This window comes from Perca fluviatilis, chromosome 17 (assembly GCF_010015445.1).
Source record: "Perca fluviatilis chromosome 17, GENO_Pfluv_1.0, whole genome shotgun sequence".
NCBI lineage: Eukaryota > Metazoa > Chordata > Actinopteri > Perciformes > Percidae > Perca > Perca fluviatilis.
In genome coordinates, this window is record NC_053128.1 from 20,561,289 (window position 1) to 20,585,597 (window position 24,309).

The following is a 24,309-nucleotide window of genomic DNA, read 5'->3' on the forward strand; positions in this document are numbered from 1 at the left end:
GTCGTAGTAAATCGGACTCCAGCTGAAGTTTAGCCTATTTAATTTATACATCCTTGACACATTTTTCTATAGTCCTAATAGTAATATACAGGCTTCTATTGCAATCTATTAGGCCTACATGTAGGTGTACCTATAATTAAATAAACACACGGTAGCAGAGTTTATGCAGTGTCTTTTATTTCACTCCTGTTTTTTTTCATGAGTCAGAACGAGGCAACAGCTGAGAGAGAGCGCGTGTCCTCCACCCCCCATGCTGGACCACAACCTCGACCCTGTCTCCTGACAGCAGAGGGGCTGGAAAAACAAGCCGAAATAACTCGGTCAATGGCAGCAATAAATCATTCACTTGAAAGAGAAACAAAAACCTGAAGAATAAATAAAAATGTTGTGCATCGTCATGTTTCCTGTATTGAATATCATTGCCAAACATAACACTATAGGCTACCTTTTAAAAGCGAGGAATAATATCCTGTCTCCTTCGTATAGCCCCCAGTTGGGGCTGTTCTGGACACTTCTCTCTGGGCATCGGGTCATCTGGCTCCATCGCTACATTTATGGCACCGTGTTTTCCTGTGTGATGTTGTTCAGAATCCCACAGGTTAAAACAGTGTTGCAGACCGGCGCATAGAGGTCTTCTAAAAGAGCCAGATCTGCCATTGCTGATATGTGATCAACTGATGACTTCTCCTTCTCCTGTTAAACTGATTATATGCTGCACCGCAAGTCCACACTGAATCGAAAACTTGCGTACACGAGTTCAGACCAGATGTGAGATTTGATCGCAGCCTACGCTCACGTCCAAATTGATAAATGCCGAGCTTTGTGTATGAATCGGCGTACGCCCGTCGTAAGCCTGTTTTAGGTCGTACGCACGTTTCATAAATGAGGGCCATTGTGTTTACAACACACACTCTCTCTTTGTCATTTGCCCATTCCCCATATACTAAGCTTACAGTAAGTGAAGATACAACGACCATGATACAAAATGACAACAGCAAGATTCTTATGCTTGTCAAGATGTATAAAAGAGATTCAAAGGAGGGAGGCAACAGCCATCATTTTTATATTGGGGACTACACACATAGAGTTAACCTTTGATCTCAGCCAACCACATTCCCAAGATGTCATTACCACAGCACAAAGCCAAAATAACAGTAAAGTTCTCTGCTGAAGTTAGTGTCTGCTTAACCACTAGCATCCATCGTACAATATGTACCATCATTGTCCTTATAGTGTCTGTGTGTGTGCTGGTGTATGTGTGTGTTCATTTGTGAGAGACAGAGACTAATAAAGAGAGGTATACACAACACATTAGACCGAGGCCCAGAAAGTGGTTATAAGTGGAAAGGAATTGTAGAAAGAAAACCAACATTAAGTAGCATTAGTAAGGTGTTCACCACAAGCCACCAGAACAGCTTCAGTGCTCCTTGGTTTTTCCCAAATCTCTGGTTCCATACTGGAGGAATGAGCACCATTCTACCAAAGTACATTCCCTAATGTCTTAAGTCTGACAAGAGAAATTGAAAAATTAACCAGAGTCACATTCTATCTAATATTTAGTAAATACAATGTACTGAATATACAAATTCCAAAAGCAATCAATGTTCAATGTTCATGCCTGTTGTTTTTTGCATTAAGATCAACCTAGTCTCACAATACCAGACCTTCCTCCACAGCGCTGCCAATCAACATTGTCTTGGGTGGTGCTAAGCGCCGAGCGGTGCCTCTGCAAAATAGCCTCGGGAAGGAACTTGTTTTGGTGGAACATGTGTACATTCAAAAGTTGTTTTAGTTGTGCAACAGAAAACTCAGATTGGACAGATAGTCTAGCTAGCTGTCTTGATTTACCCTGCAAATATTTGAGGAGCAGTTATCCATAGTCCTCATAAAACCACCGGAGTTTAAATTACAACACAAGGAAAGTGGAAGGTAACGGGACATCTGAAAACAAACATCCGAAAAGAGTGACATCCAGCGGAATTTCCAGCAGAACAAGAGCAATCCCGGAAGTGGAACATCATGGATATAGGATAAGATCAACCCAATGGACAAGACTGTGCTCCTAACAAAATCAACGGAATCAGTATTTTTAGCAAATACCCCGAAATAACATACAGTATGTTTACTTACTGACAAAGCCCTCTAGCAGCCATAGTAACTTAGTTTGAAGCAAAGGTGAAACAAGTGTGACGTTATAGTGCCACAAAGGCAGGAAGAGAGGTGGATGGGTCAAATAAGTGTCTGACTTTGACATGGGAGGGCACTTAAAAATGATGTAGTTCTGCTGATAGTGTCAGATCATGTATGTGCTTATATGTGTCATTCTGGAGGACAATTACACACACACTTTGTCATTTCATTAGGAGAACTTGTTTTACGATGGACAGAAATCGTGTTGCAAAAAATTTCACCTGTACTCTGTCTTACGTTGCAGATATATCTTAGGGTCATAAATATAGTGAATACACAGTAACACCTAACATCCATATTGCATAAATTAAAAACTAGAGGTAGAAAATTTGAACTCCTTTCCTAGACTTTGCCTTATACCATGTTGTCAAGCAGTTAAAATAGGGCTGTGAAAGTAAGTCTGTGCTAGATGTAGTCATTATAGTTGTATCATAAACCAACAGCACATTGTTCTGCCTTGTTAATAGCTCACTTCATCCTTTGCAGTTTAATTTGATTCATGTTTCTATGTTCATGGATCACAATACTTGGGCTAGAGATGAGCTTCCCTGATACAGGACAATGCTAAAGTGTAACCAACTCTCTGTGTGTTGGTGAGTACATTTTTCTTGTTATGAATGAGTATGTTGGGGGTAGGGGATAGAATAGATAGAATAGTACATAATTTGCTTCTGATCTAGTAAACAAGTTCCGTTTGATGTCTTAAGACAGTGTTGATACTGTGTTTGTGTGTGTGTGTGTGTGTGTGTGTGTGTGTGTGTGTGTGTGTGTGTGTGTGTGTGTGTGTGTGTTTTCTAGATGCGTGTGTGCGCGCGCGCGCGCGTGTCTGTGTCTGTCTGTGTTTGTATCTGAGAGAGAGAGCAAGGTGGGCAGCAGTGATAGGGATCTTTGCGGATGTAAGAAAGCAACAACAGTACAAGAAGGCACTTGAGGAGATGTATCTGCACAAAATCTCAAGTGCTGTGTGTGTGTGTGTGTGTGTGTGTGTGTGTTTAACTGTGTTTTTACTGTAAAACGTACAGATATAGATACAGAGGGATAGTGAAACACATCATTTTATCCATTTAATGCCATGGTGAATGATAATCTTTGTGCATAAGAGCTAACCTTTTTTTTCTTAACTTCTGAATGTTCAAGCACCAGAGCAAAGCCAAGGAGGAGGATGGGTGAATGCTCCCACATTAAAACCACTGTTGAGGGAGGGTTCAACAACATAAGAATAAATGGTGCATAGAGCCATAAATACATACTGCCCTTTTGTACGCAATTGCTTAGTAGCCTGCAGTCTACGTCAGCAGAATGTAACTGTGTTCGAGATCTTTGTAGGAATGACACACGTTCATTTTTGGGTCATAGAGTGTGAATCCCAGCACCAACTTGTAGAGTTTGTTGAGGTACCAACTACAATAGCAGTGCTATAGTAATGTTTTTTTTGTGCTTGCATGATACAGAAAGAATAGTTAAGTGATGAAATGGCAATGTGAGTAAAACAAAAACAGGTAATGGAATAACATTCATTTAGAGATAATGTAGAAGAAGTTGAGATTTGTAAATGAAAATGAACACAAAAGAGCACACAGCAGGCGGGTGCAAAAGTAAGAGGAAAAGTGCAAATGATATATAAATACATTATATAATGGCTGATGACATATGAAATAATGTAATGAGTCAGAAACACAAATGACAGATGGATTCTCAGATGGGGTTAATGCTTGTAATTGAAGGTAAAATAATCTGGAAATTAGTTTGACCGACAGTCTTACTGCATTCAAAAGAAAATACATAATTGAATAAAAAATATTGTGAGAGTAGAACATGATCCAAAATCGCTCTTATCTGCCATTCTCACATGAAAATGCCCTCAAATGAGCAGTTTGATACAATCAAAATACCATATGGACACCAGAGAATGTATGAAGTTAATAAAGTTGAAATGCATTAATGATCCCAAAAATGTCTAACTGCCAATATAACATTCTAGCCCGCTCACCTTTTTCCACCTTTCCATGTCAAGTCCATTACAAAATGTTGAACACCTCTAATGGGGCTACTTGTGAATGCAGTAAGGTGGCATCATCTTATTTAAAAGATCCTCCTTCCCTTTCTGATCAAGTTCACACACAGGTACCCAGTCAGACCGAGAAACACAGGCAAGTACACACACTCACAGTACCGACTCCATGCAGGATTATAGGGCAGGTCCATAGGGGACTGAAATGTACTACTGCTGTCTTTGTGGAGCAGAACATAATGTTCCCCCACTACCACACCGTGGAATATGGTGAGCCAGCTCAACTTGCTCTAGGGGGATTGGATTGGAGAACTGGCCCTAGCAACTAACGTGTGTGTGTGTGTGTGTGTGTTTGTTTGTGTGTGTGTTGTTTGTTTGTTTGTTTGTGTGTGTGTGTGTGTGTGTGTGTGTGTGTGTGTGTGTGTGTGTGTGTGTGTGTGTGTGTGTGTGTGTGTGTGTGTGTGCGTGTACGTGAAGGCAAACAGCCTGCACATGTACATGGCGATGAGTCTGTGTAAGTAGGGAGTGTGCATGTGCATTTAACCTTTAAGATCAAACAGCAAGCCAGGTGATTTCTCCAGAGAGGGATGCTGCCCAGGCAATCTCTGACGCAACCCCTGGGCACCCCTGGAGAACTCTCCCCTTAATTATACATAAGCAACAGAAGGGATAACATTTTAGTCCTCTCACGCTGCAAGAAATTGCCTATATATGAAGTTCACCCATCTTCAGATGTAAAACAAACATATGCATGAGGTTTCATCTGTAGGTGAGTAATGTTTTAAATGGCAAAGAGAGGGAGAAAAGAGCCACTGTTTTATTATAATTATTCAGGTCGGTAAAAACAAGGAAACAATGACTGGCCCAGATTTGACCAATGTCCCAAAAAACAGGCGTGTGTGTTTGTGCATGTCAGTGGGGGATACATGCATACTGGACTACTGCAGAGGAAACATACGCATTTACACACATTTTCCTCTACATATACAGTACATGCAAACAACATACAGACAAAACTTGCACATATTGTCGCACAAATGAAACCCACACATGTGCATGCCCACAAAAACAAAAGCTCATACAGTAGCCGAGCTGTTGCTTTCTGCAGCACAGGAAGGCCAGCTTTTCTGGCAATGTCTCTCCCACCAATGTTCCCTCAAACCACACAGCCCTCGTCAGGCACAGTGCCAGTGACATAAGCGTGAGGTAACATTAAAAAGAAATCTCTGGGATGGCGTTCCTTTTTCCCCTTTTACTTTTCCCGTTTCAATTATTATTGTGGTTCTGCCATGTGGAAACCTCATTGTGACTGGTGTATTTTTTCATGGCACTGATGACCCCCCATAACATTTTCAAGCTGTTAATATGCAGGGTTTTGGCCCTCTTTTATTGAGCATAGGGGGCCACTAACTGAGGGGCATTTATATTCTCCGCAGTCCCATCTGTTTTCAACTTGCTGGCATTTTACACTCACCAATCCCTATACATTAGTTTGTGGTCCATGATTTCTACCACCCAGTCACTGCTCATGTCCGCTCTGATGAGAGTATGATAGGTAAACTGCATAATTGCACCCACTCACTAACTTTTACAGCCCCATTCTCAGTAGGCCATGGAAGTGGCTCATCATTAGCCCTGGACCAATGAGACAGTGAGCTTCAGTGGGTATGGGTGGGGCTGGGTGACAGGACATTACATCACACACCAGGCGCTCACCAGCATTCCAGTAAACCATGGGATGGTGCTTGGAAACTCATACTAGTTTCTCTCTGTTGCTTTTTCTGTCCACAAATGCCTCACAGATGCTCACTCCTGCTACCCGTGCTCAGGCTTCAAACTTGTATACAGTATATGCCTTTAACAAAGAGAGAGGAAGGAATGGAAAATACGGAAAAGAAATACCTTTTGATGGAAATAAACACATTTTAGGAGGTGCCGTGACTGGATAAATATTGGGAAATTTTTTTTTTTTTTATTTGCAACCATCCAAAATCTCCACCTCTCGAGAAAAAACAAACCAGGTCACTGCCTGACCTCACTGAGGCATACAACAGGATCGGAAACAAACAACAAACTCTGAAATGCTTAGCAGGTATCCTCCACTCCTGGCGCACCAGTGCTCACACTGAGTCGAATAAAGTGATTAGATGGATCATGCAAAATGAATGAACAGCTTAATTGCTGTAGTGATTATGTTTACTGCTAAAGTGAGTGATGGAATGAAGGCAAAAAATAATATTGAGACTTAAGACGATGGGGTTGGAATCATTTTGGGAAGTGGGAACTTGTAAATTAACAACTTTAGCTAACTAACTAACTAACTAACTAACTTAAACTAACAACGAAATGGTCTTACAAGCCAATCCACTGATATATACCAGTGATTTGTTTTGCATACTTCATACATACATACAGACATCCTGTACATAGTATGTGAGACATTATGATGCCGTCCTTATGTCGGTCTGTGTGTACAGTAGATGCCTCTAATGATCACCATTTCACAACTCAACAATACATTACCAAAGCTTTATACTTACATCATTTGTAAGCTTCATGCTGAATACAAATACCTACAGATAAAAAAACAAAACAGATTTTCATGAAACTGCTGCATCACCTTAACACTTTCATATATTTAAACCACAAGTCAATTGTCAAGACATTGAAACAGAAATATTTGCTAGTTAATGTATAAAAGTAAATCCTTTAATTATTGACCCTATAAGGTGTGGCATGGTTTATAATAGCGTGTCAGAAAACACAGCAAGGACTTTTGTAGGGCCTCCTAAATGTCTGAGTGTCTCAATAGTCTTCCATGAACATATGGCCCATGTTAGTGTTTGTGTGTCTGTAAGGTTTATTGATTTCAATCCAAGATAGAACATTTTGACAATCTGGAGGCTTTAACATCAGTATTCGAGCCAAGGAGGGTGTAGCATGTGCGTATGTTTGTATTTTATCCTGTGTATGTGTTTGTACATGGATATGTGCTCTGTGACCTAACTTCAACCTGGCACTAAATCTCCATCACAAGGGGAAAGACTGTGGTTGAGGTACATTAGAGCCATTATTATTGTCATTACTCTAACAGCGGCACTCTCCTATTCCCCCTTTCCAAGTTTATGTTTTGCCTTATGCTCTTAATGAGTGTTTTTACAGTACAGACATATTTTCAGGCTAGTGAGGCTGACGGTTGCACTCTCTTTCTCCTCACCTTTATCCAGTTTCCCCTTTGCTGAAGACACTTAGCTCTCCTTTTATCTGAAGTAGTGATTTACAAACACCAGTTTCTGTCTACAGACCAGGGATTGGCTGTTGTCTGCCAGTCTTATTAGCCAGCTGGTACAAATTAAGACCATGTGTATAACTTTGTGTGTGTGTGTGTGTGTGTGTGTGTGTGTGTGTGTGTGTGTGTGTGTGTGTGTGTGTGTGTGTGTGTGTGTGTGTGTGTGTGTGTGTGTGTGTGTGTGTGTGTTTTTGAGTTAAGAAGTTGAACTCGTCTCTAGGGTTTGCTATTACTGTTTAACAAGGATAGCAATTTCTTTTGTTTCAAATAGATCTCAACATTTGAACATAAAGGAAGCTGAATTAACCTGATTACAAAGTCCACAACTGTAAGCGGTGTACGCAAAGATTAAACATTTGAAGAAAACTTCTGACACTGACACATGTAGGAGAAGGAGCATGGCTGAAGTTCTAATAAAAAAAGGTTTGCTAGGTTTAACATTGTTACAGGATGTAACAATGTTTCACAAGGATTTATCACAGGATCACAAGGATTTATGTTTGGGATCATGGACCTGAGCCTGTAGATTCATGTTGACAACTAAGATAGTCTGTGTGCCAGATCACACATAACCAAGAGATTAAAAGTAAAATTAAAGCTAATAAAATTTGAAAGCTCGCCTCTAGAGCTGGCTGGCTGGCTGGCCTCTGCAATTTGCATGTTTTTCCCATACTTGCATGGGCTTCCATCAGGTGCTCTGATTTCTTCCTCCAGCCCAAGGCTTGTGGGTTAGGTTAATTGGTGACTCTAATTTCCCTGTATTGATGAATGGATGGATGGCTGAATGGATAAAATCAGAATGTGTGGAAACAAAGTAGCCTTGCTCGGTTGAGTCCTGGATGGGTGTAAACGTGTATTACTATCACCACCCTTACCCCCTCTTTTAATGACTAAATCAAATCAATGACAAATCTATTTAGAGTGCTTTGACTCTTGCCATTGCATGGGGAGGAGGGTGGAGGAAGTGTAATGAGCCATGGGAGACTTGTGAATTGCCTCCCACTGGTTTGGTGCTTTATGGGGGTGTTTGCTTGAGTCTCGAACAGTGGGTTGTTAGAAAAGGACACCAGGAGATGAGGGGGAAAGAATGAGGGCAGTAGCTAGTGCCACCTGTGTTTACATAGATAAGTCATCAGTTTGCATGTGGAATGGGATTTGTCATCTTCCCTGTCAGAAGGGTAGCAATGGAAACTAGCTCCTCTTGACTCCAATTCATTAGCAGTTTTTAATTGGTTGGTTAACTCAACCTCAGACCAACATCAGAGTTGGGCTCTGGGAAGCCCTTGCACTTACCAAAGTAAAATTAACCTTCAATTTAGTTATTGTATCTATTTCATTTACAAAAAGGAGATCTACGCAGCTGCACTCAAGTTGGGACAAAGTCTCATGGCAACTGATCTCAGGTGTATGTCACCTGCATTTCTTATTTCTGCCACTTCAGCTCTGAGCAGAAAGGTCATGTCAACAGATCCAGGGGACAGATATATAGACAGATAGCTGGTCTGGCCAGCTTTCCACGGTGGCGGAATCTTACAGTAGCCTCTCTAGCAAAACTCTCATGTTACTGGTGTCTCATTTCACTAGCTCAGGGCAGCGGGCGAAACTCACCGTCCTTGGGTATGTGCCCTCGCTCCCCTTTGGCTGTGTTATGTATTACTCACTATTCTTTTAGCGATGTGTCTATCATCTTTTTCTGTCTCTCTGCCGCTTATTCTTCCTTTTAATCATAATGACATAATGAGGTGATAATGTGTGTTACACAAATCCTAGAGAGGGTCCTTTTTTTCTGTATGTCAACTAAGCCACAATAATGAGGTGACTTTGTCATTGCAGAATTTATGATGACTGGATACTAGTGCCATTTTTTATTCAGTTGTATTCCTTGTCCTTTTGAAGCTCTGCCCTACCGTTATCACTGCTTCCGATAGGATGACAGAGTGCTAAAGTGAGAGGTTGAGTAGCCAATCACCATGCCTGAGCTGTTTTGGCTTGGATATTTGGTGGTATCACCATAACTTACAAACCCCCCCACTTTCTTCTGTGGTAAGACAGATCTCTGGTTGCATGGACCTTTTTCACAGCAGACATTTTGACTTGTCATAGTAGGAAAAGCACAGCTGAAATTGATAACCTTAATGATGGCTCAATTCCATCAAGTGTCGCATTAAGCTATTTTAGTGAGTCAGCATGCACAATCCCAGGGCCTCTCCTAAGTGGAATGCAGCCATCATTAATGATTTTGAATACACCTGTGCTTTTCCTACTATGGCATGTCAACATGTCTGCCGTGAAAAAGGTGCAGTGGCATTTTCACCCAGTGCCATATTCAACAGCCTCTGGGAATACACCAACTCTCTTTGTTACGCATGTCAGAGTTCACTTAAATTGCACTCTTGACAGTTTGATTGCCATTTCTCATATCAATTGACAGAATATAGTATTTCTAAGCAGTATTACTCAATATCACCATTTTGTCAGATTGAAATGTCAGATTGTTCACTCTATTCTGTCTTACATTACCTACATTACACAGCTGCTTCAAGGTATAGTATTTCATTTCAGTGTTGCTGATTCTTATTATCACATTGCAAAGGTATACAAAAAATATATTACTTTTTTTATCTCATCAAAAAGATCAGTAAAAATCTGGATGTAAAGGGATTAGAGTCTGAGTAAATGCAGTACAGCTGTGTGACACAGGTGACTAATTCAGTGCTGCATGGGATCATAAAAACTCTCTGAGGGCTTCTAGTGGGCAGGTGTGGCATGACAGGTGAACCCTTGTGTTGCCCCTTCGGGTCCCAGTGACCGAAGGACAACACAAGGATTATGTACTTCGTTTACTTTGTTGAGAATTGCTCTCTAAACAAGGGTTAATACAGCACCTTAGTTCTTGTTTGTACAGCATTTTGGTCAGCTTAAACTGTGTTTAAATGTGTTCTAGAAATAAACTTTACTTACTTACTTTACAAGAAACAGGGTTTAGAGAGCAATTCTCAACAAAGTAAACGGAGGTATAATTCTTGTGTTGTCCTTCGGGTCACTGGGACCGAAGGACAACACAAGGGTTAACAAGCCAGCACAAAGTGAGTACTCAAAAAACACACAGAGACTTCAAGGCAGAAATAAAGACAAGTAGAAGAGAGAGACATGGGGCATGTGGCACATGACAGGTTTGTTGACAAGACACAAACAAACAGTACTGCACAATGCACAATGCAATGCTTGTCAGCTGCATGTCAGCCCAAACATAGCTATAGCCAAGACAGTAACCAAACTGAAGCTGTTTCATATATGTGTATACAGTAATACAAGTTAGTTAGCTACTTAGCTTATGCTCCCTATTTCATTTTAGCATGTTATCATTGTTATCATCATAGCTTTGTTGTTTTGAACGAACAGTCTCCTCTCCATGTTGTCACACACACCATGCCTGTAGCTGCCAGTAGCTCCACACAGGATGCTAATTGGTTGGAAACACTGCGGTTCGGATACAAGCAAGTTACTTGAAACCTAACTAAATGGATTTTCGTGTGATCTCACAACGCCGCAATTTTCACGTGATCTCATGATATCGCGAGAATCCAGCTGCAGTGCAAGGAAATCCAAAAATACCCATCTTCCTTCTTTTTCTCTTATGTTTCCCTAGACTTGTCAGTCCAAGGTGTTTGATCTATCAGATGGAGTGTCCCAGTATGCATGGTTCCCCTGTAGTGAGGCTCATGAGCCAACCTGGGGATACCCTAACTATTGGCTCAAGGTAAGACCTATCTGAAACACCATGCAGTGCATTATAACAACATGGCATCATTATGGTGGCAACTTAAAAACCAAAGCAAAAGCTGAAGTGGTGGTGATGGCGCAGTGGATATGTCACATACCTTTGGTGTGGGAGAGCTGGGTTCAAATCCCACTGTGATGAATCAACCAATGTGTCCTTGAGCAAGACACTCAACCCCTAGTTGCTCCAGAGGTGTGCAACTTCTGACATATATAGCAATTGTAAGTCGCTTTGCATAAAAGTGTCAGCTAAATGACTAATGTAATGTAATGAAGAATTATCCACCAATTTGACATTGCATATGAAACATAATTCTAATTAGGAAAAAAAACTAAGAGAAAAACTTCAACTCTAGCTAGTACTAAGAAAGAGGACACAGTAGATTCCAGTTATTAAACATGTGTACTTAACTTTTTGTTTTCCTTCATTCAGGCCCACTTTTCTCATCCCATGGTGGCAGCAGCAGTGATTATACATCTGGCTGCTGATGGTACTGGCTACCTTGACCAGACTCAGTGTAACATCACTGTTCAGCTGGTGGACACCAAGGAGGGCATCCATAGTCTAGGTGAGAACTGTCTTTTGTACTTTTAAATTGCAACACACTTGATTCACCTCCAGTGTCAGATTTCTAAATATGACTGAGTGGAACCCTGAGCCCAAAGGAGCTTTACCTACTGTAACTAACTAGAGCTTGTTATAGCACATATCATGTAGAGTGAAGCCCCCTCAAGTGCATGTCACCACATGCGCAACACTGTATCACTCTTTCAACACCAGCATGCTGTTTAGACCCCTCTTCCAGCCTTTTCTTCTCTCCTAATTCACTTTTAAGGTTTAATTAACATCTGCCACCTGATTCCTTCTGTTCTCTGCTTCTATCCCCTACTTCCCCCACCTCAATACCAATACACCTTTCTTTTGTCTCTTCTCCATACCAAATATCCTTTTCACAGGCGAGTGGCGTCTCAGCTGCCGCACCAACCCTTTGGTGATCCCAGTGAGCCATGACCTGTCAGTGGCCTTCTACCACACCAAGGCTATCCTGGTCATGTTTGCCTCTCGCCTTGTGGCCCTCTCCGGAGTAGGCCTGCGCTCCTTCCAGTCCTTCGACCCTATCACGATAAGTGGTTGCCAAAGCAATGAGATCTACAACCCCACAGGCCAAAGGTGAGGCTAAGAAAAAGGGAAATGGATAACAATATGAGGCCTGCATGTTACACACACATCATAACAAAAGACATGCACATGAAATCATTCAAGTATGTTCAAACAAGCATGCAGCCACACACAGATACACATAAACAACTTGCATAATCTTTCAACTTAAAGGTACAGGAGACTTGATTTGGAGTCATGTTTTTTCCAAATCTCTAAAAAGGTATACATGGGAGTACTAAGTGTAATCTGTTACTGTGACAGGTAACTTTTAAGTTACTTTTTAAATATCTACTTTGAAATGCTTGGTAATGTGCCTATAGCTTTCATATCAGTACTGTTGTTATTATCTCCGCCGGGATCGTGCGTTTAGTTGTGTGCTTGTGCGTATTTGTCTGTCTGTCTGTAGCTAATCTGGCATACTACTGGACCTATCAGCCTAATATTTTTTGTGCACATTTATGACCATATGCTTAAAGACCTCTTGTGGTTGTGGTGGTCATCAAAACATTCAATAATGTCAGCCAGCTGCTGAAGTGCCTTTGCCGGTTAACTCATGATGACAATAGGCCTACACTGGGCAACCTTTTGGTCAACATGACATGGAAATGTGCTTGCCAACAGGAATTAACATACACTGAATGCCTTTGTAAATTTTGCAGTCAATTACGGTATAAAATAAAGTAGTCAATAAAATAGTTTTTTTTTTTTATTGTGAATCACTGCAACCATGATAGGTCCTTGAGCATACAGTCACAAATGTGCACAAACAATATAAGTCTGATGGGTCCTGTAGTGTGCGATTAGCTACAGACAGACATATACACAAAAGCAAACAAATGACTGAATGCATGATGCCCTTGCTTATGCCTGGCAGAGGTAATAACAAAGTAACAAGCCTTTCAGTAACGGGAATTTAGTTACTTTATTTAAAAATAATGTCTTAAGAGCACCAGTTACTGCCAAAAGTAACAGAGTTACTGTAACGTGTTACAAAGTACCAACACGGAATGTGATGTACTTAAAAATCACCATAGATTATTCAGACTCTTTTCATGGAACTTGATACACAAAGATGGCAGGAGCCGTTCTATTAGTTTCTTTTTACTAAACGCTGTAGTAAGAATACACATGAGAAATGCGTTCAAAGGACCAAATTATTCAACATAAAAACCCCATGAATGGCAAAATAAGTTCTGTATTTTACTGTCAAAATCAGAGCGCTTTATAGTTGGACAACAGTCGACACAGGATAAAGAATACTTAACTCACAAAAGAAGGACCGAGGAGGGATCCCTCTTCCAGGATGGACAGACAGAGAAGACAGAAGTGGCAGCAGTAGAATTAAATATATTGAGAAGTAAATAAATATTAATTGTTAGTGAAAGAGTTCCAGTTTTTCAGGCAAGGTGTGAAAGTGTTTGTAGTGAAGACTACACACAAGAAGAGAAGAGACAAGAGATGCTAAGAGCTGTATTTGTGTGTGTGTATTTGAGCCAGAGAGAGGGAGATGCATGCGTTAATTAATGATGCCAACAAGCTGTTTAATGTTAGAGGTTTGCCCAAAGCTACAGCTATAACAGTAAAACACCCTCGGGGAAAAAATATAATATCACTGGAAATTTGTAATTAATTTGGACCTGTTGCTCAGCTCTGCAAATTTCCAACAATAGAGCCGCTGCTGCCTCCAGCACTAAATCTTGTTTACCACCCCAGTTTGTATTGAGTTCGGCTAAAGTGCACACTGCATACAAATAGCCTTTTTCTTTGAAAAGTCCTGCCAAAATGGATAAGTTTTTCCTCTAATCATTCTTTTGCATTGATCAGCACTACATTGACGTTGTCACTCACTATTTTTACAACTCTAACTAGTTAATTAACTAAATGATCTGTCATCAATCAGGCATTAAGTGCTACCCAGGGTCGAGCAGTATTCCATATTTGGAAAAATGTTTTGTGTGTGACAAAACGATTCGTAACAGCTGAAAACCTAGAATCTGAAACAGGAAATAAAGATAATCAAATGTATGTAAAACACCTTTAACATTTCTAAGATCTCTTTGCAAGTACACAATAAAACAGTTAACACCTATTTAGCTACAAATTCCCAGTTTTTGAGTCTCCAGCACCATTAATTTGAACTAGTAACCATATGATGTCAAGTCCCTCCTCACAAACATAGTTAAACCAGACCACACACACACAAGGAGTCACAATTTGCCAATTTCCACACCACTGTCATGCATGAGACAATTCATACTGATGATGCTCCCACAACCCTTTCAACAAGAAATGCGCTAATAAACACAAATAATGGATTGTCGGGGGTCTGTGCAGAGAGATAGAGCTGTTTGTGGCTTTTGTGTGCCAGTGAGACATCCAAGAGCACCTAAATAGATTAAAACTGCTGTGTATCTTCACCAGCCAGGAAATTGTTTGTTACCGCAAACACACAGTTGCTTTCTCCTATAGTTCTCTGTAACTTTCCTTTCTTTCATATTGTCTCCACTTCATCTAATTTCCAGAGGCTCTTGAAAACTGTTTTTTTATGATGGCAAGTCAACCAGACATGCCAACTTGTCTTTAGAAGTTTTGACTTGAACACGCTACAAAGTGAATATTATGATATAGTTTTATAATCCGTTATTATTTACCGGTCTGTCTTTACAACATCAGTAAAGAATCCTGGCTCTGCCTCATTGTCTTTTTATGTAATTGATCTGTTTCTTCTATTCAACGGACTCCAAGTTAGCATCTGCATTCTGTCGTCTATACCCACTTTCCAAATGACTTCTTCATTTAACCTCATTCTGTCTTCACTTCCTCCTTATTCCCATTCCCCCTGCTTTTCCACATCTCCCCTCCCCTTCATCATACTGTATGTTATCCCATGCTGTCTTCTCATCCTTTACTTTCAGGTCATCTTCCTTTCCCTCTAACTGTTTGCCATCTCCTTCTTCTGAATTCTCCCCTTTCTGTGCCTCCTGCTCCCGCTTTCACTCTGTCATTCTCCTGGGCTGAGCAGCACATTTCCCGTAATACTTATGCCTCCACAAAACACCACATCCCTTTTTCCCTGAGTTGTTAACAACAGGAGCTATTAACATGACTCAGTTTAATGTTCCATGCTTCTCTGCAAACACATGCACATGTATGTTTTCCCTTTTCTCTTTTTTGTACTATTTTCTTCTCACTTATCACCACTTACGTTAAGAATTGTTGGGGTTCTGTTTTTTAAATTTTCTTTTTGTCATACTATTCTATTGTTCTGTATGCTGTACTTCTCATTTGCAGGGGAGGAGGATAGTTTTACAGGTAGTTAATTGTAATTTATGTCAGAAATTCCAGAGAGATTCAGGAGATTTTGTTCCAAGCCAAAGTGGCCACAGAGGAGGCTTCTAGGCTTTAGTTTGTCCTAAAAAATCCTTGACATAAGGGAATGCTACTCTTGTGCTTTATAAACAGTCTTCACCTGCTCAGCTTAGCATCTTGTTGAAATTAGCATTTTAATTCTAAACTTATAATATTTATTTTCCTATAACTTTTATTTCCTTTAATACAAAGTTTTTTTCTAAGTGTTATAGTGGGAGGGGCAGTGATATAGAAAAGTGAAGGAGTTGCAGTAGGTAAGACTTATAAAACTGAAAATGACCCTATGTTCGAGTAGAACTACATGAAGGAGGTAATTTAAAAAATATCCAGCTCCTCTGGCACCACCTAAGCCTGTAGGCTCCCTGTTCAGATGCACCAATCAGGGCCAGGGGGGGTGTCTTACTGCGTGTCAATCACTGCTCATGCACACACATTCATTCTTCCTTGTGGGGGGAGGGGCTTAGGAGACCGTTTTCGGCTTTAGCAGGAAGAGGGGAGGAACTGGGAAGTTGTCGATGTTTACATTTTTTGGCTAAGTCCTGGATCTTCGCAATCCTACCTACAGCACCTTTAAAGGAATAATAAGATTCTGTCTGCAGGAAAACAAATAAATGAAAATAGCAAATTAGAGATTCCATTCTTGCAGGACTGAGTTTAACAATGTTTCTCTAGACCTGTATTTTCTTTCATTCTCTCTCTGTGCCCCCATACCTTTCCCTCTTTCCCCGTTGACTTCATAAGGGAACACTATACTGTAGAATGTGAACTATTGTAAAAGGTGCCTTGATTAAATGCCTTCTCCATCAGGCTACCAACATAAAGCTGTGGCCAAACGCTGCGATTTTAGCCTGCACATAATATATCCTGTCGCTCTTAATTCACAAACTACACTCTGCCGTGTGTGTGCACATACAGACAACCCTTTCATGTGCAGCAAATATGGCAGTCCTTTCTCCATGTGGTTTATTGATTTGATATGTTAAGCAGTCATTGATGGATGGATGTGGTTGACTCAGTGCGTGGCTTTTCTGTTTGTGAGCAAATGTGTGACTGCTTCCATGTTTGAGTGTCTGCAGTGTTATTTCATACACAAATGTTACTTTGGTTGTGACTTTAAATGTGGTTTTTAGTTTCTTTCTCTCTCTCTCTTCCTCTCTCACTTTCTTTTACCAACCCCCCATCCCCCCCACACACATGCTCCCTCGTAGTTGTGTACATTATTCGTGCGAAGCCATCGACTGCCAGGAACCCTTAATCCGCAATGCAGAGCTCAAGTGCAGTAGCCCTGGCCGCCACTTCTACAATGGAGACCGCTGCACCATCTACTGCAACTCTGGATATGTCCTGCAAATCCACCAGGATGATGACATCATCAAAAGCCAGGTAAATACACTGCTACACACGTTTAAACACACACAGGCAGTCAAAGAGCTCCGTGCACAAGAGAATGCACGTGAATGCATAAAAGGTACACATGCAAACGCTTAAGTGCAAAAGCATTTCTACAGCATATGGGAACATTCGTGGAAACATGCATTTTTGAATGCACACATGAAAATGTATGCAAACTCATGTACACAAATGGCCATAAGAGAGAAGTGCAAACACACTTTCTTTTTGCTCTACTCTCTATCTGCATTTATTTTGTCACCTGCAAAAACTAGGCTTGGCACAGCAAGCCTCCAGGGAGGATGACATCATGAACATCCAGGTAGATGAGTGCTGCACTGAGGAGTGGAGACGCCCCAGTCTCCTCCTTTTGCTGGCTTGCTACAAACACGCACGCACGCACACACACACACACACACACACACACACATTTTCCGTACAAGCACAGACATAATAGTGTTTAGTCTCTTGCTGAGAATGCTGCACCATCACCTCAAACAGTCATTTTGTATCGCTACTCCACCGGGACGATGACATCATCGCATAGTGTCTGCTCCTTCTCCCTCCCTCGCTCAATCCCTGCTCATTTCGCACACATTGAAGTCTCTGTTATATGGCAGAGATTTGCTACCGCTCCCTCACAGCAGCACACATTAAATGCTTCCATGTCGATACCAACACACATACAGTAAAGTACAGACAATCTCCTGAATAAACAGGACACAGATGTGGACAGATACAGTATACACACAGATGCATGCACACCACAAGTAAACAAACAAACAGGGTAGTTGACATCGCATTGTAAACCTTTTGAATTGGAGCCAAGCTGCTGTAAAGGCCATATAACTGCTCTATCCTTCTCCCCTGCTCTGTAAAGAAGTCTGCAAGACAATCTATTAATGTTCCCTCAGAGAGATGGGAGGTTTAGAGAACAAGGTATATTTTGTTTTTATGTGTATTATGGACCTGTATATGTGTGTGTGTTTGTGAGGCAGAGAGAAGAGTTTTACTGAGTGAAAGAGGGGGTAGGGGGATTTTTTGGTATTCCGTCAGAATTCTGACCTTAACAATGTGTTCTTTCTCCCATCTTTCACATGGCTGTTGCCAGGATCTGTAACTCGTCATAATTGGAGGGTTTCTAAAACCGCAAAGTCGTTCAGCTGTCCCTCTATCTTCCAATAAATGGCCTTATTCACACCAGTGGCGTACGCAGAAACTGTATTTTGGGTGGGCCAGTACAAAAGTGGGTGGGCCGTCTTTTCCCAGAAAAAAAGGCTTATAAAATCTTAGAAGTAGAAAAAAGGACAACATACAGACAAAATGAAAAAACAGTGACTATTGTATTTAGCAATGTTCTGTATTACAAAGGCAATAACAGCAAAACACTGCCTATACAACATGCTCAACCAACAGTGCCTAGTCTATAAAGGCTGTACACAACAGTATAGACAAAAACCTGTGTATTATATCTTATTCAGGCTTATATATACTAGCACCGGCAGAGCGTCAACTCTACAGTGCACAACACTGTTAATTAACCATTTTACTGCACAAAGTGTCAACTAAACATAAACCCAAACAGTAGAAAAGGTGTTCACATACTGTATGACATAGCATACATCACACAATAATCACACATGTACTGTAACATATCCCTCGTGCATTTAGTACAGCCATTGTTGCTTCAGTACCATGGTCAGCTCACTAATAACAGCAAAGCAAGCAGTTGTTTGTTTACACAAATCAGCAGTACAAGGAAGGAAACACCCCGCTGAGCAATGTTTAAATTAAGAAAAAACAACACCCTCCTTAATTTCTATTAAATCAACCGCATACAATGAAATCTGGTAGAAATTTAGCTTCTGTGTGAAAAAATTAGCAACTCATTTCAATCTGGCCTATACGGCTTATACACAACACACCATTACTTAACGTGATATGAAATCCCTTTACGGGCAAATATGAAGTAGTGAAAATGAATTGAAGTAGTTTGTTGAGATTTGGAAGAATGTCAGGGGCACAAATGTCTAATGCTTCCATGAGGGATGGAAATTCCAGCCAATTGGCTTTCCGATGCAGTTGGTCAAATAATACTGGTAATTCAGCATCCTCAACCCTGATGTGATAGTGATCACACAAGAGCCGCAGAGACACTTTCTGTGCAAATGTCTTAAACTGTGGGAGAAAAGTTGCTGCTCCCCTCATTATTCCATCCTGATCTTCCTGGAAACGATTGTCCAGATCTGCCAGCTGTCTGTCAAGTATAGCATTTCAGATGTATCATCATCATTTTTTACACTTGTTGCTTTACCCAAACTAGTTGTGACCACATATCCCACAAGTCTTGCCAGAAGCCTTCTCCCTCTGGTACCAGCTGTGATGTCCCAGCTCGTGATTTGCTTTTTCTGCATCACGTTGTTGTTCCAAATCACACTGTGAATTGTCTCTAAACCGAGCAAAGTTCTCTTTTAGCCCTTCAATTAGGGTGATGCACTCAGAGACTGATAATGTTGGCAAAATCGCTCATCTGAAATAAATTCCCAAAAGTGACGAGTAAAAATATGAACTTTTTTGTTTGTATTTCAACAAAAAGGGGACTGCGCCTCAACCTGTGTTTGACTGCTGCCTTCAGCACACTCAGCAAGTACTTCTAATATTACGTTGAGTAGCCTACGTCAGTATTTTGCTCACTGCTCTGGATTTGGAGCTCCAGCGCATGTCTATGGTTTGCTCAAGTTCCAAGCACGGGCGTCCTGGATGGAGCTCTTGTTGCGCTTCCACAAAGCTTGGGTGTCTGCTGCTGCCTGTCATAAAACTCTGTATATTGTTTAGTGTATCAAAGAATGTGCTAACGTGCCCAGACACCTTTTATGCGACACAGACCAAATTCAGTCTGTGAGAATTACAGTGGACATACACGGTTGGAAGAAAAGTTAGTTTTAGAATCACATGCTCACCTTCCTTGTTTCCTGACATAACGGAGGCCCAGTCAAAATTGAAGCCAACGCACAGATATGGATCAAGTTGTAGTAATTTAATCACCTGTAATTTCTCTGAAATACTACTTGCGCTCATGTCACTTGTGTCCATGAACACGACTGCCTGTTTTTAATTTTCCCTGTGTGAACTATATCACACAAACAGCTAGGAGGTCACGCTTTGACTCATCCTTATATTTGTCTGCCATAAGGGCATAATAGGTGCCTGGTGTTTCACGGACTTCTACTTTGATCTTGCGCAACATCAAGGAGGCGGCTGTCTCCAGCAGCTCATTTTAAACATCTGGGCTCATCAAAGTTCAGTTTCTGGGCAGCTTGTCTGGATGATTTTGGATCTGTGGGTCATATTGGGACATTAACTAGACAATTCTATACATTTTCCTTTATTGAGAGCATCTGCATTTTCCCTGGCCTGCAGTTTGCTTGGTCCTGTAGCTTTGAAAAATGTCCAGTTAAACATAGTGGGGCTTGCTCGTGTGGTGTTTTTCGCATGCCTGACGTAGGTGCTTCAGTCCACAAACCCCTCTCTCGCAAATGGGCCGTCCGTTCCGCTGGGAAAATGCACATTTTACACACACATTACATACATTTCGCACTGTATTCCAACCAAGAAAACTGTCCATACCACTTTGATACGAAGCAACTAGATTTTCCATTCAGTGCAAGGAAATACCTTCAAATTTGGCTGTGAAGGTGGTTCATCAGTTGCAGTTAAATCGGCAGGTAAACCCACGTCAGGCTGACTGAGAGGGCACTGGCACCAGGGACCAAGAGGCTGTGCTAACCTTGTGGACTAATGAGTCTGAAGAACTGGGCGGGGTGCACAAACTTCTAATTGCATTAGATTTTGATTGACAGTGCACTTCTGTTGCTATTCATCAATGCCAATTCATTTAGTTATGAAATATGCTTTTCAGAGAGGGAGAGGCAGGAAAGTGGAGTGAAGGGGGGACATGAGAGAATAGAAAACAAAGTAGGGCAGTGCCAAATATCAGTTTTTGGACTTTGAAAGGTTTGCCACAAATGATGACTGACAGTTCAAAGGTATTTAGAGGACCTGTTATTTATGAATAACTTTTCGCATCCATTCATTCCATTAAAAGACATCTGGCCAGTTTTGTTGGTTTAATTCCAAAGTAGCATTTTGCGGTACATTTTAATAAATGATGCTCTGCAAAAAATGACAAAATCCTTTCCCTCAGCTCCGAAATCACTTTAAGCTCAGCCATGTAATGTTAGTTAGGACAAGTAAATCAATGAGCTCAGTGTACAAAAAAAGTTGATGCTCATGTTTATAATTAGCATAACAGAATCCAAACCCTGTTTGCCATTGCAGGAGTGCCTTCTAAGCTTGTTGATCCATTTTACGTCCAGTCTTCTATCCTTAAAGAGTGAAATCCAGAATTTGTTTCACAAGTTGTGCGTCCCTCCAGTTGCAGTAGAATTCTCCTCCCGAAAGCCTTTGTAAGTTGGAACACAGAAAGAGTCTCACTGGGCATCATTTACTATAAACTAAAGTTGTTTTTGTCCAATCACTGCAAACCGTCATTTTCGACATCTACCTTTCTCCCATCACATAAGATGATAGTTGAAAACCCCATTTAAAAACAACAAAAATGTAGTAAAATGAAATACAAAAACACCTTTACCTCAGATATTCTGTATCCCCTCAATGTACAACTCTTAATCTATGTATTTCCTTCTTTTTTTCAGCCACACGTTTAAAAAGACACACAGCTCCACACTAAGGTTGAAAAGTGCAGCGTGAAGCACAATCTTGTCTCCTTTCATTAGCCAATTACAGTCTTGTTCCAGTGATGTCAAAGTGGTTCTGGGAACACCACCTTCTTAGATAATGCTATCTTCAGAACAAATCTGTTTCCTTCACTTGCTTGATTTGTATGTGTGTTTTATTGCTGTCTGTTTTCTCTCTTTGAAATGTTTAGGGAACACTAAGTGCTGGCACTGAAAAAGAGTTTTTATTTAAAATAGGCTTTTCCTTTAACAGGCTCTATATGCGTTAAAACTGTCCACCATAGAACACAGAACAAGCCCATCAAACCACCATTTCCTGCCCACTAAATGATCTCCCATACACTTTCTTTTAATGACCAAAACACTCTCTCCAGGTCTTATCAAAGCAGTGAGGAAAATGTTACACACATTTAGAAATAACTTCTGGTATAATTTGAGCCATTATATCAATATAAATTGAAGGGCCATTAAAAGCCATATCAACATATTATTTTGTTTATAATTATTCAAGTAGGCAGTCAGCCAGCTCAGCTAAATAAAGACTTTCATGTGCATGTTTTATGGGCACCTGAATGCACATGTCATGATGTTCTCATGCATGGCTTTTCTGTGGGTGCTCCAGTTTCCTCCCATTCCAAAGGATGCATGTAAAGTACTGTATTAGAAATATTCTTGCCTTTGACCTTCATGAAGGCACTGGCTTGATTGCTGGATTTGATCCAGAGGTGCTGCGCTGCAGCTAGTAGGATGAGTCAAATGCAGAGCACAAATATCACCATGGGAATTAATAAACTATAACTTAAATCAACTTAATGTGTTCACATTAATAATACCTATACCTATACCTATGGATGTTTTGGTATAACGTGATTGTTGCTTATTTATTCGTGACTACATGTATTTAATGTTCAAGAAAAGTAATTAGGATTTGAAACCAAGTTTTCAAAAAAAAACTAAAAAATGTCCAAGTTCTAAAACTATGTCCCGGTGTAAATTGTTCATTTATCTCTTGTTACATGCTAAATATGTGTTAAACATTTAACTGTTTTAAATCACTCTTGCCAACCACATATTGGTTTCATGCAAAAATATGTCTCATTACAGAAGCTAAAGGCGCCATAAACTCTTTTTCACTGTGATTTTAAGGTCTATTTTTGTACTTTGTACTTGTATTTTACATGTCCTTTACCTCATGGAAGAACCCTGCTTTTCTGCTGTTGTGAGTCCTATTGTGTCCTGATAGTGCCATAGCAGCAGCAGATACCTGCACTGGACTTCACTCTAGTAAGCCTTTAAGCGAAATATTAATGAGAGTAAAAGCGGTGTATTGTAATCCTAGCTTTTAAAGCACAGCCGGAGCCCTTTAACATTGTAACCCTGTTGCTCCTTAAGTTGCTGACTTTGTAGATGCTGAGTTAGGATTTGTATGGCATGTACCCGGTGATGTAGCAAAGCTCCTCCTGATTGGGCGAGCATATGAGTAAACATTTTAGCGTGCTGTTTTGCAGAGAAGAGTGGTCAAAGCTATAGAGCCCACACATGTGATCCATTAAAATCTGCTCTGTCTAGGCTGACGTGGTTATCATTTAACAAAAAAATGAACGCTCCTAGAATTTTATGTACTTAGAAGAATGTCTGCTTCTGAGTACTGTTAGATTCTAAGTACACCCACACCCCAGCTGCAAATTACTGTTCTGAACACATTCTTGTCCACAATCATTTGTGCTACTGTTGAGTTTTTCTACCAGAAAGTGTGTGTATATTCCATATACTGAATTCCACTTCTAAGCAATACTGAAATAACTCTACCTATCTATATAAAACTGTGTGATATTACCATACTTTTTTCTTCATGTTAATGTGTTTGTGTGCCATCCGAGATAAGGCAAAGCCTAAGAAAGAGGCTGTCAGTCTGTCAGTTCATTTGTCTATTAGTCTGTTTGGCTTGATGATTGTTAAAATCGCTTCTGGAAGAGAAATAATCAGCTGTAAAGTTTTTACAGGAAGGAAAATTCCCACACATTTACACACAGACATACATCCCTTTATACACACTTACACACTTGGGGATACATGCTTGAAAAAATGCAAAAGCAACTCATGACAAATGTACGTAAATGTGAATGTGTTTCTGTGTGTGTGTTTGCGTGCATCCGTGTTTGTGTATTAACCAGACTTTTACACATGTTTTAAGAAGGGCAAAACTTTTAACTTAACACACGCATACACCCATTTCACAAACTTACTTAACATTCTATTTGCACACATATTTACAGTCAGCACATTAACACTAAATAGATCTTTCCACATTTCTTCCATGCAGACTTTGTTCACAACCTCCCATCATGATTGACTCATTCAA

At 40.5% G+C, this 24,309-nt stretch overlaps 1 protein-coding gene across 2 annotated transcripts in view; it reads left to right on the plus strand.

Annotated features, from left to right (window-relative positions):
• pappaa (pregnancy-associated plasma protein A, pappalysin 1a) overlaps window positions 1-24,309 on the plus strand; it is a 105,440-nt gene that overhangs the window by 45,942 nt on the left and 35,189 nt on the right. For both annotated transcript variants that reach the window (XM_039780440.1, XM_039780441.1), the window contains exons 11-14: window positions 11,140-11,250; window positions 11,704-11,839; window positions 12,228-12,441; window positions 17,010-17,184. In XM_039780440.1, the coding sequence (XP_039636374.1) occupies window positions 11,140-11,250; window positions 11,704-11,839; window positions 12,228-12,441; window positions 17,010-17,184 (636 nt within the window). The remainder of the gene's footprint in view (window positions 1-11,139; window positions 11,251-11,703; window positions 11,840-12,227; window positions 12,442-17,009; window positions 17,185-24,309) is intronic.